This window comes from Panthera onca, chromosome E2 (genome assembly GCF_046562875.1).
Source record: "Panthera onca isolate mPanOnc1 chromosome E2, mPanOnc1 haplotype 2, whole genome shotgun sequence".
NCBI classification, from domain to species: Eukaryota; Metazoa; Chordata; class Mammalia; order Carnivora; family Felidae; genus Panthera; species Panthera onca.
In genome coordinates, this window is record NC_138353.1 from 61,334,156 (window position 1) to 61,349,298 (window position 15,143).

The 15,143-nt window shown below is 58.1% G+C and overlaps 2 protein-coding genes across 2 annotated transcripts; one reads left to right on the forward strand and one right to left on the reverse strand.

Moving 5' to 3' along the window:
* Positions 1–37: 37 nt before the first annotated feature.
* Positions 38–4,738, forward strand: LOC132689999 (mitochondrial inner membrane m-AAA protease component AFG3L1-like). The gene is made up of 5 exons (XM_081791375.1): positions 38–149; positions 1,223–1,330; positions 2,135–2,335; positions 2,431–4,005; positions 4,335–4,738. Exons 3-4 carry the CDS (start codon positions 2,135–2,137, stop codon positions 2,629–2,631), a joined length of 402 nt encoding a protein of 133 aa, XP_081647501.1. The 5' UTR covers positions 38–149; positions 1,223–1,330; the 3' UTR covers positions 2,632–4,005; positions 4,335–4,738.
* A 1,006-nt stretch (positions 4,739–5,744) lies between these two features.
* Positions 5,745–15,125, reverse strand: DBNDD1 (dysbindin domain containing 1). The gene is given in 5 exon segments (XM_060649881.2): positions 5,745–6,029; positions 6,962–7,102; positions 7,462–7,608; positions 14,593–14,671; positions 14,673–15,125. Coding segments are annotated over 5 exon segments (798 nt in total). The 5' UTR covers positions 14,946–15,125; the 3' UTR covers positions 5,745–5,871.
* Positions 15,126–15,143: the final 18 nt, after the last annotated feature.

Genomic DNA, 15,143 nt, shown 5'->3' on the forward strand with positions numbered 1-15,143 from the left:
CTGGAGGAGGGGGTTCCTGGAGAGCTCCCTCACGGAAGCCACAAGGACAGCCCTCCGAAGGTGGGTGCTGGAGTGTGTGCTTCAGCGCGGGCGATGGCTGCCTGGCCTCCTGGCTTCAGCTCAGCAGCTCGGGGAACTGCGGTCAGCGGGTAGGGATCTTGGGGAGCTATGGCTGGCAGTGGGAGGGGCTCGCCACCAGGAAGGCAAGGGCACTGAGCTGCAGCTACGGCCACAGGCCGCCTCCAGGGAGGGGAAATCCTTGTGATGCAAGGGGCCCCTGAGAACGAGAATGGGTATCCGATTGTTACATGGTTGGCCCCAGGTGTCAGGTGCCAGGCACTTCCCAGGCGTGTCCCAGTCTCCCCAGGGTTCCACACAAGGCACCTGAAAGCAGACAAAGCAGACCCCCGGGGGGCATCTGAAAGCCCCTGGGGGGAGGGGCGCTCTGGAAGACTCCTGCTTTCCCAGCGACCCCCAGACCCCCACGCCTCACCTTGATGGTGGATGGAGCTGGGCACCTTGGACCCCACCCTCGCGCACAGCTCAGTCAGGGCTGCGTGGTTACTGCATCCTGACTGAGGTTTGAAGGTAGGTAGCACAGGAGAACATCCTCGCACAAAAAAATTTAAGGCTAGACCTTAAGGGACGGAGATCAGGGAGGTGCCCAGATAGCCAGCGGCTGCCCTTCCTGTGTTGTCAGCCCCACAGCCGTGAGAACCAGTGCTGCTTTGCTTTGTGTGTATCTTCCCACTAAAGCGTGACACGTATGGAAGGGTGGGGAGTATTGGGTAGCTTCTGGAGAGTTGTCTTGGCAGCTCGGGTGAGCCGTTGGTGCCTTTGCTCGGTACTGCTAACCGCCTGTGAGCTACGGTGTGGGAGGCGTTGGGAACCACTCCTTGTCTCCATGCTTCCTGTGTCACTTAGCGAGCCACAGAGCATAGCTAATCACATTGGCTGAAAATGGGCCACCTAAAGCAGTCTGCTGCGTGCAAAGTGCATGAGTGGGACACACATTCTTTGGAGGTGGGGAGGCAGGGCTTCTGCAGAGCAGAAGGCAGCATCGTGTCTGGCGTGGAGGGACAGGCACCAAACTGGGCCTGAGCCGTGTGTGGAGGCTGTGAGTCTGTACTTGCTGAGCAGAGGCTCTGACCAGCCCCCAGCGTTCCCTGGGTGGATTTGGCGCCCACTTCCCAGATGTCCGTTTGTCCTCTGCCTCTCACAGGCCCGGCAATTTGACGTGGAGGCCTTGAGAGGAAGACACAGGTCCTGCAGCCCAGCGAGAAGGCGACCGTGGTGGACCGTGGCCCACCACGAGGCTGGGTGTGCGGTGGTAGGCTGGCTCCTGGGGTGCGCGGACCCTTTGCCGAGGGTCGGTCTCTCCGCCCGTAGCCTCTAGCCCTGGGCGTTTGCCTTACCCAGGTGGCTTTGTGTGGCCTGTGGTTATGCGGGCGCAGTACGTGTCACAGCGGCAGCACTGTTACTTGTCGAGGAATTAATTTAGGTCTAGAGTTTGGTCCAAAAGATTCCTTGGGGGGGTGGGTGGCAGAGAGGAGGAGTGGAGTCTGGATGCCAGCCACCTGGCACCCAAGAGGTTTGATCCTAAATTTCCCTCACTTCTAAGCTTTGGACCGGGCTCTTCTGGAGCTACTTTGGGGTGGGTAGGGTGGAGGTTGTTTCCATGCTAATCTTTGGGGTGACCCTACCCAGACCTGCTAATTCTGGGTAGGGCCCAAGAGGCTCCTCTCCTCCCACACCCTTGTGACCGCTGGTCACAGTAGGGCAAGTTGGTCTGGGGTGGGACCTGGATGGGGCAGGAGCTCTGTGTGCGGACTGACCGGGGCACTTCCTGCCTGTGTCTTACAGGTATCCATCATCCCCCCCGGGGCGAGGGGCTCGGCTCTGCCCAGTACTCGCCCAGGGAGCAGTGTCTACACACAGGAGCAGTTCTCTGACCACATGTGCACGATGCTGGGGGGCAGGGTGGCTGAGCAGCTGTTTTTTTTGGGGGGGGGGGGTCACAGGTCAGGGGCCCAGGGTGACTTGAGGAAGGCCACCCAGAGCGCCTATGCTCAGGTAAAGGGCAGGGACCCCTGCAGGGTGGGATCCAGCCAGGTTCACCCCCAGCTCCTTCCAGATGGTGCAGTTTGGGATGAGCGAAAAGCCGGACCACGTGTCCTTCGACTTTCCCCGACAAGGCGAGATGCTGGTGGAGAAGCCGGCTCGTGAGGCCGCCGCCCAGCTCACTGAGGAGGAGGTGCGGTGCCCGTGGGCTCCACCTGTGAGCAGGCCCCGGCCCCGCCGGTCGCCGACCGGCTGCCGAGAGCAGGTGGAAGAGGTGAGTGGGGCAGGTCCTGGCTTGGGTTTGGGGCTTGCCTTCGCAGCGCCTGCCGTCCTGGGAGCGGCTGAGTGATAGGCCGCTGTGATTTCTAGGCGGGCAAGCGGCTGCTGGAGAAGGGCAGACATGGTGAGTTGCTGGGGCGCCGGCCCTTTGTGGAGAAGCCCGCCTACAAGGAGTTTGTGAAAGGCACCAGCAGCCTGGAGGAGGACACCTCCCTTCCTGAGGGGCTGACGGCCTGGAACCAGGGGCGGGAGGAGGGGCTGCAAAGCGCTGCGTGCGAGAGCCCAGCTTAGCAACCCTGGCTTTGAAAGCTGCTGCCAGAATCACGGGGAAACACGTTAAAACCTGATAAGGGCAAACGAGCATTTTGGATACCTAGAGGATGGGGTCCCGAGTCAGAGGGGCGGGCCGTGAGCCGTAACTCCCCTGCCCCCCAGGAAGCAGAAGGCACGCCTCTTCCTGGTGGAGCCTTGAGTTTAGACCTTCGTGGGCCTCCCATGAGGGGAGGGGGGTGATGGGTGGATTTGGTGGGGACAGGTGTGAGCGCTGGTGTCCTTAATCACCCCAAGGAGCAGAGGCTTTTGGCTCAGTTCAGAAATTGCACGGTTTAGTGAAGTGGCAGAATTAAGGGAAAAAGCAGCCAGTTACCAAGGGAAAGTGTTGGGTTTGGGTTGGTGGAAGGCCTGTCAGTGCGTGGTTGGGGGGAGGGTCGTGGAGACATGGGGGGCCCTGAAGCCCACCCCGCCCCCAGCACCTGGGTGCTGCTCTGAGCTCTCGGGAGGCAGTCTCTCCACTGAGGCCAGCACCCATTCTCAGGGCAGACAGCTTTACTGACCAGGGTGTGTCTGGATTTAAGTCCCTTCTCCAGCTGGCCGTGTTCCCTGTGACCCCCTTTTGTTAGAATCACAGAGAGGGAGGGTCTGGACCGAGCTGGGGACCTGTGGGTTTTGTGCAGGGTCCTGCTGTTGCTGCCCCCCGGTAACCCTCTTCCTGGTGTTTGGGCGGCTGCCAGACGAGAGGAAGGCCAATTCTGGCTTGTGAGCTCTAGGCCTCTGTTGCCTTATTTTGTCTGGTTGGTCTGAGAGCGCAGCAAGGGCCCAGCCCGGGGAGCTGGGGTCAGGACTGGAAGCCTGGGGTCAGTGGCAGCATCCCTGCTTGCCTCCCAGAGTCCTCGGCACCACGACAGTAAAGGGGTGTCAGCCGCTGCCTCTCAGGGGGCGGGTGGATGTCTGGGACCCCGGTGACACCTGCTTGCCTCCCAGCTGTTGCTCACGGCACCCTGGGTGTGGGGGTGGGACGTCTCCACTTGCCACACGTGACCTCTGTTCTCTGCTTGGTCAAGACCGGACGCTGGGATTTGGTTTAAAAATTTCTGAATCATTTGTTGTGTTTGCTTCAAAAATAGAATTTCCAAGTTGGGACAAGCACTTTCCGTTTTTGTTGTGTGTAAGACATGCCATCGTTGGATTTTTTTACTTCTCCAGAGCTCACCGTGTCATGAAGTCTCCACTAAACTCAACCTTCATTAGCTGAGCTAATGGGACCCTCTGACAGAGGTGGGAGGTGCTCTCCTCAACCCCGTGAAAGCCCCATGATGTCCAGGACCTGGGCATTGGTCCATTTTGGGGCTTGGTGCAGCCTCCCTCAGGCTCACACCCCCAGCACACGTAGGTGAATCCCAACCCCTGCTGTTTTTTTGTCTTGGATACCCTTGCTCTCGCTCCCTCTGGAGTCTCCTAAGCCCTTTCCTTCACCCCTTCACCCTGTTTGGGCCACCTGGCCACACACTACACAGGCTTTGAGTCAGTTCCTGGGCCCAGGGATGTGGGAGACCTGGCCTAGAACCTTCCATCAGGGAGGCTCGGGCTTCCCTCCAGAGAGGCCAGCAGGAGGAACTGCCTGGCAAGGAGCCCTGGGCCTGTTTTCTGGGCCCCTTGTTACATGGGTAATCAAAAGAATTGGGGTTTGGGCCTCACCCTTGGCCTTTTCCTCACAGTCCCAACCTGCTGGCTGCCTCCTCGTGACCAGTCGCTGCTCTGGGAATCTGCCTGGGCTCAGAAGACTTGCCGGGGAGCTACCTTGGGCCTCTTCTGGCCTGGGCGTGTGCGTGTGCGTGTGCATGCGTAGGAGGGGATCTTCACTTCCTAAGGACTAGAAATCCAGGGCACTTGTCCCTGACACGTGACCCATATAAGCAGCCCAGAGTACAGCACCGAGGAACCCCCAGTGGCTTCAGCTGGAGAAGGCCCAGCGCAGTTTTGCTGCTAGGGCAGCTCCTCTATCCTCGACACGCTCTTCTGAGCTCTGGTGTCACCTAGAAAGGAAGAGACACTGGTTGGGCCTTAGGAAGAGGTGAGATTTTAATCCCAATGTTGGTAAATAAACTCTGCGGAAGCCATAGCAGGAAGGCTAGAGATGGAGGAAAAAGACGCAGGGGGCGGGGGGGGGGGGGGGGCATGCAGCTGCCCTGACGGGGTTTGTGTTTACGTGGACTTCTGGATGGTGCCTGGCAAACATCCTTTGAGTTGGTCCTCCTCGAGTGGAGGGAGCAGGCCTGTGTTCTCAGCGGGGGACTTGCCTTTAGCTGTGCACAGCGGGCCCAGGGCACCCCCGGGGCTTCCATAGGAGGGCAGGTTCTCCTCCCTTAGAAACGTTTCGGTGGGGAACGGGTCAGGGCGGGTTGGCCTGGGGACCGAAAGCAGACTTACGTATTTATTTTTAAACTGTTCTTGGATTTGCTGTCAGACCAGAAGCCTCTTTTATCCCTTAGCTCATAAAAAGCAGCATTGGGAGCAGCTGAGCCTGATGCCCTTAAGTTGGGGCCTGGGGGCTGTGCAAGGGCCCCTCATATTCCCAGTCCCCCTCGGGCATCTCTACCCCAGGCCAGGACGCCAAGCAGGGGCACAGATGCTGGACTGTGTCCCGGGCAAGGGCAGACCCCGCCCACCCACACAGTCTGAGGCGGTTGTGCCTTATTTGGTGTTATGAACCACGGAGGGTGGGCTTGGCTGTCACACGGGGACCAAGACAAGCAGGGTCTTAGGGCCTGAGGAGGGGGCCCTGGTGCCAGCAATGCTCCCTGGGTGGCAAGAAGAGGATGGGACTGAAATGAAGGTGGCATTGTTCAGGACGGACTCCCCTACCCACACACTTGGCTGGATAGCAGAGCATCCCGCGGGCTGGAGCACGGTGTGGCCATTCCCAGACCAGAACCCTGAGGCCCTCAGGGGGTTTGCAGAGAAGCTGTCTCCGACTTAGGTCCCCCTCACCCCACACCCCCTCGGGATTCTTGTGGCAGATGAGAGCACCCCTCCTGCAGACAGAAGTTTCCAAAAGGCCTAGGCCACTCCCACCTCGTCCTCAGCCATTGTTGTCCGAGACTCAGGGACTGGGACGGAGGGGGACATAAGGCCATTGGGCTGTGCTTGTGCTGGGGCACCCCGAGAACCTGACCCAGAGCCACATGGGTGGGCAGTGTCCATGGGGTCAGTATTGTCCGGATTTGTCCTGCCTCGGCCCCGGGGCCAGCTGGCCTAGTCCTCCTTGGGTCTCTCCACGGTGAGAAATGTGTCCACAATTGCTGGTTGGCGCTCCTGGTCACCAAGTGGCTGCTTTTCTCGGTTCTGCTCGGCCCTGGTTCGCGTCCAGGAGGGGGAGCGCAGACAGCCAGACCGGGGTAGTGGGTGCAGGCCTGATGGGAACATAAGGGTCAGGTCATTCCTGCAGCTACTGGGCTGGGCCCCCGTGTGCCTCTCACACGGGGTCTGGCTGCACACTGGGGTCCCCCGGGTGTTTAGAAAACACAGATGCCAGGCCACCAGCATTGCGGACATGGGGGTCTGGAGGCGGCATGGGCAAGGACGTTTGTGATGCCCACAAAAAAGAGGGTCTCTGTGCAGCTGAGATCCCACCCTGGCTGTGAACCTGGCCCACAGCATCTGAGCAGTCCGTCACCCTCCCAGGGTGCAGGCTGTACAGTACAGAGCTGGAGCCTGAGCCCCCCATTCCACCCCCTGCCTGCACGAGGTGCGATCAGGGAGAGAAAACGGTCCCTGGGTCCCCATACCCCCACTGGCTGCGTGGCTGTTTCTGGAGCCCTATAGGTCTTGGGTCAAGGGCAACACTTCCCCAGCAACCGAAGGGGAAACAAAGGACTGAACTGTGGTGCCAGGGTCGATGAAGGCCACCCTGCTTGGCTTAGCCTAACTTGTGAATGATTACATTCACATTTAGTAAATTTCACTTTTTGGTGGGACTATAGCTTTGGCCTTTTGTTGGCATTTGGAAAGGAGAATTGAGGAAAACAGGAGGGAAATTCCTTAAAGTTGGGCAAATAGACATGTAAAATGCAAAAATATTGGGATGCTTGGCTGGCTCAGTTGGAGGAGCATGCGATTCTTGACCTTGGGGTCGTGAGTTCGAGCCCTACGCTGGGGATAGAGATTACTAGAAAGAATAAAATGCCAAAATATCGAACGAAATGGTACAGTGACAAACGCTGATTTTGACACACACGTGAGCAACAGTTATTTTCCGAAATAGGGGTTTGAGGAGAGCTGTGTTTGGTCGGCTTGGGCCCCAGGACCGCCCCACGCTGCTCACTGCGCCCCAACGCCAGCCCACCTGCTGGCGACTCGCTGGCCAGGCTCTCGTCGTCCGAGTCAGCAAAGACCTCAGCCAGCTCCTGGTCGGACATGTCTGTCAGCTCAGTGAGATCCAGGAGGTCAAAGTGCACCTCCAGGGAGGAGACGCTGCTCAGGGGCTCTGCGGGGCCGGGCAGGGGGATGGCTGGTCATGGGCGCAGTCCGTCCACCCAAGGCCCCCCATGAGCCCCGGGGAAGAAGAGCTCCGGGTGAAGCCCTGTGTGGCCAGGATAAGACGGGGCAGACCCAGACACCCCCGTACTCCACACACTCAACCCTAAACACCTTCTGGGGTCCCCCACTTTGCAGATGGTACAGCCAAAGCCCACAGAGCCAGAGCTGTGAGAGCTCAGCACCACCACCACTGCCACCCTGGATACCCCTGGGGTACTGTTTGGACAGGATGGGGACCCTGCCCTCCATTTCCCAGGGGATCGTGGTCCCCGTGGGACACATGCTGGGCAGGTCAGCTGTACTTACGCCGCCTCTCTGTGACCTGCAGGAGCCCCGGTGCTGGTATCGGGATGCCCACCTCCTCCTCGGCCGTGGGCGAGTGGCAGCTGTCTCCTGTCCCGTGGGCCAGGGTGCCCAGGGCTGCCTGTGGCACCTCATTCTCCTTAACCATTTCTGCAACAAAGACGGTGTTACCTGGGAGGAGAGATGGGGGCGGGGAAGACCTGGGTGTTTGGTTCACTGAGCCCCCCTTTGAGGCCCCGGGCAGTGAGCAGGGTAGCCTTGGGCCCGGATGCCAGACACTGGGCAGTGGCCTCCTGTGGATGGGGAAGGGGGTGTCCAACAGCGTCCTCTGTCTCTACTCTTAAGTCCAACCAAGGGTGCAGTGGTCTCTCTAGCATTTCCTTGCCTTTTGGGTCCCTTTGATCCAGAATGGCCCCTGCTGGCCTGCCTGCCCTCTGTGGATTGACTTTTAAAGTCCTATGCTGTTGTGTTTGAATGCTGAATAACGCATTTTCATAGTAAGATACTGAGGAGTGTTTCTCCAGGTTTGCAGGGTTTTTTTTGGTTTTTTTGTTTTTTTTGGAAGACGTAATCACTCGTGTTTTGCATTTGATGATTTTCTCAGATGAGAGCAGGAGGCCCGGTGGGCAGTCTGCTTGGTAGAGGCTGAGCCGCTCAGAGATGGGGTCCCTGCCCCAAGGAAGCACCAACTGCACCCTTCCGTTCCTCGGCCCAACACCTTGTCTTCTCAGCTCACGTCCCTCCATCCGTACCTCCTACCAGCCTCTCCAAAATGTTCCAGAACCCACCCATCTCCCCCTCCTGCTGCCTGACCTTGTCACTCCCTGAACTCAGCCAGAGGACCTGTGAGGCACGTCCCTTGAGGCAGCTGGACCCCTTGGTTCCTCCGTGTCCCTACCGTGGCCCCCAAAAGAGTGAACAAATGCCTCCTGACTCCCCTCAGCAGTGCTCTGCAATGCCCCAGCATCCATGCCTGTCCCACGGGGTCAACATTGAGAGCTGGGTGTGTGCGAAGCTACAGGAGCATCTGCCTTGAGTGTTGCATCTAGGAGGGTCCGGTCGGGCCCCCACTGCCAACAGCTGCCTGTTAGGGGTGGGCCTGTCCCCCCCAACAGGGTGGTCAGCAGCCTGGATGCCGCCCAGCAGGTCCTGTGGGTCTAAAGGGTTTCCAGCTGAGTGGGAAGATAATGCCATCCATTCACAGCTGTAGGGCTCTCTGGGTAACACCTTGGCCTCCTCTTGGAGGGTACCACTGTTCCTGGGAAGTATAGCTGAGGGGAGATGGGACCGGGCCCTGCCCATGCTGTGTCATCACATGGGGCTGGGAGCCGGATAGGGGCTCGGGGGATCTGGCTTCCAGCTCTCTGACACATTTGGATTGTGGCTTTGGAGTATCCTTGGAGGATACAGTTACATCCACCAGTGTCCTGGCCCTCCCAGCCCAGCAAGGACACCCTCCCAGCAAGATGGCACAAGAGATGTGACTCAGACCCTGCTCTGAGCTGGGGTCAGCAGGGACGCCTGTCTTGAACCTCCGACCAGCCATCTGAGAGTCCCTGTCGAGAATCCTCAAGGAGCCTTTACTCCATGGGACACTGCTTTGTTTCCTTGAGGTGGGGACTACGGAACCCCAGTCCCTCTCTCTGAGGGTGTGAGTATCCATGGGCTCACATCACGCTGGTGTGTGTTGTCGTAATTCTGAGACACTTCTATACCCATGGCCCATGGTGACGGGTGAGGCAGGGGGACACAGCAGGGGATGCACATCACACAGATGTCATCAGGACCTTGGCTGCTACTCTGAGTGAGCTGGGAGAAGCCGCTGAAGGGTTTTGAGCTGAGTAGGATGACCTCTACCTCCATTTATGTGAGATGCAGGCCAGGTGGGAAGGATGAAGTCCATAGGTGCTGAGATAGTATGAGGTGGGGGACGAGCATCATTACAGATGCTGGGGTCCAGGGGTCTTGGACAGCCTAGCCTGTTGTGCTGACTGTAAGAAGCACATTTTGGCAAATTTCAACATCTCTGAAATAACAAAGCATTTGCGGTCGATGGTATCATGGAGCCAACAGAAAACGGTAGCCCTGAATGTTTCAAAGTCATCAGGTGTCTAGTTTTTTATTCCTTTCCATGTCTCTTGGCAGTTGGGGTGATCTGTACTCTGTAAACCCTGGTCCTTGGCCTGTGTCAAAGCTGTGGGGGGATGAAAATGCAGAAGATGCAACTTTTGCCATAAAGGACACTCACTGATCTTTTGTCAGGAAGAATGTAATGGAGATTAAGAGTCAAAATGCCAGGGCAGAAGAGGCCAGGGACAGAGAAGGTTCTGAGCCCCTCAGAAGGAGCAGGATTGACCTTGGCATGTAAAGTGGTATAGCCATTGTGGAAAACCATCTAGTGGTTCCTCAAACGATTATATATGGAGTCACCACGTGATCCGGAAGTCCCCTTCCTATGCTTATAACCACGATCATTGAAAGCACACATCCACACAAACACCTGCACATGAATGTTCGCTGAAGTATGACAGTCGTCAAAAGTGGAGTCAAGCCCAGATGTCCATCAACGGGTGATGTGTGTCCATCCACACCATGGGATGTTACTCAGCCATAAGAACCATAAGAAGCCATAAGAAGGGAAGCACCGATGTAGGCTACAACATGCATGAACCTCAGAAACATGGTAAGTGCGAGAAGCCGGTCACAAAAGGCCATGCGCTGTGGTAACGTTTATATGAAATGTCCAGAACAGGCAAATCCATAAAGGGTGGAAAAGTGGATTAGTCAGTCGGTATAGCGTCTGACTCTCGATTTTGGCACTGGTCACAGTCTCACAGTTCTTGAGTTCGAGCTCCTGACTGGGCTCTGCACTGAGTGTGCAGCCTGCTTGGAATTCTCTTTCTCCTCTCTCTCTGCCTCTCAAAATAAATAAACATTAAAAACAAAAAGTGTTCTTTTTTTTTTTTTAACGTTTATTTATTTTTGAGACAGAGAGAGACAGAGCATGAACGGGGAGGGTCAGAGAGAGGGAGACACAGAATCTGAAACAGGCTCCAGGCTCTGAGCTGTCAGCACAGAGCCTGACACGGGGCTCGAACTCACGGACCGCGAGATCATGACCTGAGCCGAAGTCAGCCGCTCAACCGACTGAGCCACCCAGGCGCCCCCAAAACAAAAAGTTTTTTTTTTTTTTAATTTTTTTTTCAACGTTTTTAATTTATTTTTGGGACAGAGAGAGACAGAGCATGAACGGGGGAGGGGCAGAGAGAGAGGGAGACACAGAATCGGAAACAGGCTCCAGGCTCCGAGCCATCAGCCCAGAGCCTGACGCGGGGCTCGAACTCACGGACCGCGGGATCGTGACCTGGCTGAAGTTGGACGCTTAACTGACTGCGCCACCCAGGCGCCCCCAAAAAGTTTTAAAAATAAAAAGAGTAGATTAGAAAAGACATAGAAAGTAGGTGGTGATTTCCAGGAGCTGGGATGTGTGTGGAATGGGGAAAGAACTAATGGGTATGGGGTTGCTTTTCAAATTGATGAAAAAATTTACACACACACACACACACAGACACACACACACACACATATGTATGTATGTGTATTTTAGCTTATTTATTTTGAGAGAAGAAGCACAAGCAGGGGAGGGGCAGAGAGAGAGGAGAGAGCGAGAATCCTAAGCAGGCTCTGCACTGCCAGGGCAGAGTTTGATGCGGGGCTCAAACTCATGAACCGTGATATCAGGACACGATCATGACTGAAGCTGAAGTTGGACACTTAAGCAACTGAGCCACCTAGGCCCCACCCCCACCCCACCGAGTTGATGAAAATATTCTAAAATTAGATGCTGGTGGTGGTTGCACAATGTTGTGAATACGCTAAAAGCACAGAACTGTATGCTTTAAAAGCATGAATTTTATGATATGTGAATTATACCTCAAAAGAAATCCTCAGGGGTGTCTGGCTGGCTCAGTAAGTAGAGCATAGGACATAGGACTCTTGGTCTCGGGGTTGTGAGTTCGAGCCCCACTTTGGGTGTAGAGATTACTTAAAATCTTAAAAAAAAAAAAAAAAAAAAATCCTCAGTGGAAACAGCTTGATTTTGGCTGGAATTGAAGGGCAAATCCAGGAGGACTCAAGACATCCACTAACAATTGCTGTGCACCTACTATGCACCAGGCATCAGGCTCAGAGCCTGGGAGTGGGTAAGAGAAGTGTGACCTCTAGCACCTAGGTTTGGTCCCGGCACACAGTAGGTCCACCATAAATGTTTGTTGAATGCACGAGCCAGCCCAACACCCAACCGCATAGTAACTAGGCGGCCGTGCTAGGAATCACCTCTCCATGGATGAGACCCACAGCTCTTCTAGGGTATGAGACAGGAGTGAAAAGCAGGCACGGGGCAGGTGTGCTTGACGGCCAGGCTCAGCAGCCCCTGGGTCACCTGGGGCCAGGGGGTGGGGTAGCAACACTGTGATTCTCAGCTCAGCACAGCCCCCATTGAGCCCCTGCAGGGCCACTGCTGCGCTGCCCTGCCCCATGGGGACCGCAGTTGGGTTACCACAGTCCTGCCCCCCAGCACTGGTGGCTGATGTGAGTGGATGGATATGATAGGGTTACCTTGTGCCACGTGGCTGACCTATTTTCCGGCACATTTGTGCGAGCGCTTGGCCCAAATTTCAAGTTCCCTGCTGCGTGCCCTGGGCCTTGCCCTGAGCACTGAGGAGGTGCACCGCACGAACAGTTGAACAAATCAATGAAGTGAATGAGTGAATATATATGACACAATTGCAGTGGGGAGGGAGAGATGGTCACAGAGGTGGGGGGCACTCACACCCCATTTCCCCGGCCCCTTGTCCTTGGACTTGGAGGATGCTGGGTGGGCCTTGCCAAGGCTCAACCTCTTCGGTGCAGGGCCACGGCCTCTCCCTGTGGCTGTTCAGACAGACTTGGAGTCCGGTGGGCCGCAACCTTGGTTTTCCCCAGCTGGGGCCCTTCAAGAAGTGCACCGCCTCCCTTCTCATTTCCATGTCTGCGCACTTGGGTATGAAGACATTGTTGGGGTGCCTGGGAGGTTTAGTCGGTTAAGCGTCTGAGCTGGTTTCTGCTCAGGTCGTGATCTCACGGTTTGTGAGTTTGAGCCCCACGTCGGGCTCTGTGCTGACAGCGTGGAGCCTGCTTGGGATTCCCCCCCCCCCCCCATCCCCGCTGCTTCTCCCTCTCTCTCTGCTTCTCCCCCACTCACGCTCTCTCTCAAACATTAAAAAAAGAAATCAGTGTTAATTTGTTTAGATGCAAAAGTGGGCTTTTCCTTATGCTCTGTGAAGACCTGATCTTTCAGAGATACTTTCAGATGAAACAGTGTGTCTAGACTGGCTACGAATTACTCCTGAAGGGAGGATGCTGGTGGTCTGGTAGAGCAGGCTGGGAAGTGGCACGCAGAGCTCTACCGCACTGTTCTACTTATTTGTGTGTCCCACATGCTCCAAAATAAAGTTTTCAAAAGTCAGTGAGCTGAGAGAATGACAGAGCCACCCACGTGTGACCTCATGAGATCCCACAGAATGGAGATCACCAGGCCACTGTGTAGGCAGGAAATGGCTACCAGGTAACAAGAGTTATGAGCCCCGTCAGTGTGGCCCCATCTGCCCCTGCTGTGTTCCCACCGCTGCTCCTGCACAGGGTGGGCACCTGATAAATACATGTTTGTGCACTCAGTAAGTGAGAGTCGGAAACTGAAATCATAAAGCCCCTCTCCCGGCCAAACACCTTCGCTCCTTACCTCACTCAGGGCTCCCGCAGCCCTGCAGGGAAGTGAATCTGTCCCCACCGACAGAAGTGGGCATGAAAACTGAAGGCCAGGCTGCTTTCCCCCCATCTCCCAGTTCTGTGCTCCCCAGCCCTCACCTTTCCCTTCACATCCCCTCAAAGCTGCCACGGGGAAGTCCTGGGGTTCTGGGACTGTCAATAGCAAGAAAAAGGTGGATCCCTTCCACAAATGACAAGACAAAGAAAACCCACACGCACCGGCTCTGGGTGTGCCTGGTGCCGCTTGCAGGGAGGGTGACAAGGTCCTCCAGACAGTTGTCTGGGACGCACCTGCCCAACTCAGACTGCAGACACAGCAGTGGGTGGGCCCGTTGCTTCAGGACACCCCTCGGGGCCATCCCTTTGGGCTCCAGATGAGGTCGCTGATGTGGCTGGTGTCCCTCCACAGGTCCCTGTGCGGTCAAGAGCGGCTCCCTGGGATGGGACCTCCAGGAAACCCATGATGCATCTGGGGCCTGGCCAGGCCGGTGGAGGCGCTGATGGCGCCCAAACACTCTTCCTGAAAGGACTCTGAAATGGGGTTCCTAGACTTTTCCTCTCATCACCAGCTGCCACCCTGCCTGGGCCACACTCCAAGAGGGGAGACCTTGGTAGAATCTCAAACCGGGAGCTGACAGAGGCTTCCAGGAGGTCTCGGTGCACATCTGCCCTCCCAGATGTGAGCGCCCTGTGCCTCACCCAGGCCGGCAGCCCCGGCTAGCGTGGAGGCAGGCGCCCCGAAGGCCCTGCCGGGTGCGCTGCTCCCCCCCCCCCTCCCCCCATTCACCCAGGGCCTGTCCAAGCGCGGTGCCCTGCAGGATCCCAGAGGCGGCCTCCCTGCCCGAGCCCCCGGTGAATAGAGACTTGGGCGAACAAAGCAGATGCGCGGCCCAGGAGGGCAGCGTCGACCCCACGTCTCGCCGACCCGGACCCCAAACCACGGCCCAGACACGCCCCATGCCCTGACCCCCCAGAACCCCGGCTCTGCTGGGATGGGGTTCGGCACGAAACTCTGGGCCAACCACCCAGGAGCGCGCCTGGCGGCTGCCGGGGCCTGAAGCTCAGAAGACAAGGGGGCGGGGACGCGGTGTGTGCGCCCCCCGCCTAGCGCGGGGGCCGTTCCCGGGAGATGCCCCCGGCGTGGCTTCCCCGGCGGCAGGCCAGGCTCACTCGGAGCTACCGGTGGGGGTTTGCGGCCCCCGGGAGCGGCCGATGAGAGGGCCCTGGGCCGGGGGAGGTGGGGGGGGGGGGGGAGGGGCGGGGAAGGGGCTATGCTGGCTGCGGGGAAGGAGAAGCTCGGGGACTTCCAGGGACTGGGGCCACACTCACCTCCGGGGCCGGCGCCCTCCGGGGGCTCCATGCGGCCGGCGGGGTCTGGGAGGGGCGCGGGCGGCGTCGGCGTCACCCGGCCCGGGCGCCCCTGCAGCTGCGGCGGCGACGCGGCCCCAGCTCCCGGCGCAGCGCATCGGGGCAGCAGCCGGGGGGCCGCGGCGGCGGGGAGGAGCCCGCGGGGCGGGGCGCGCAGCTGCTCCGGGGCCCGGGTTCCCCCTAGCATCCTCCCCCCGAGCCCCGCAGCACAGGTGCGGCCCCGCCCGGCCCCGCGCGCGCCCCCTGCCGGTCCCGGGCCCTGCGGACCGTGTCTCCCGCTGCGGACCCTTGCGCATCCGGCGGCGGCGTCCCATCGCGGGTGCGGCTCTGGCGCCCTCTGCGCCCCCAGCGCGCACGCTCCTCCCGCAGCCGCGCCGACTTCCGTCCGTTTGTTCGCCCCCAGATATTTATGGGGTGCCAGCCACTCGTCGGTGCTTCGCTGGCCATGGAGGGGAGGCACGAGGAGAGGCAAAGGCGGCGCCCACACCCCTGGCCTGTAAGCAAAGATTTGC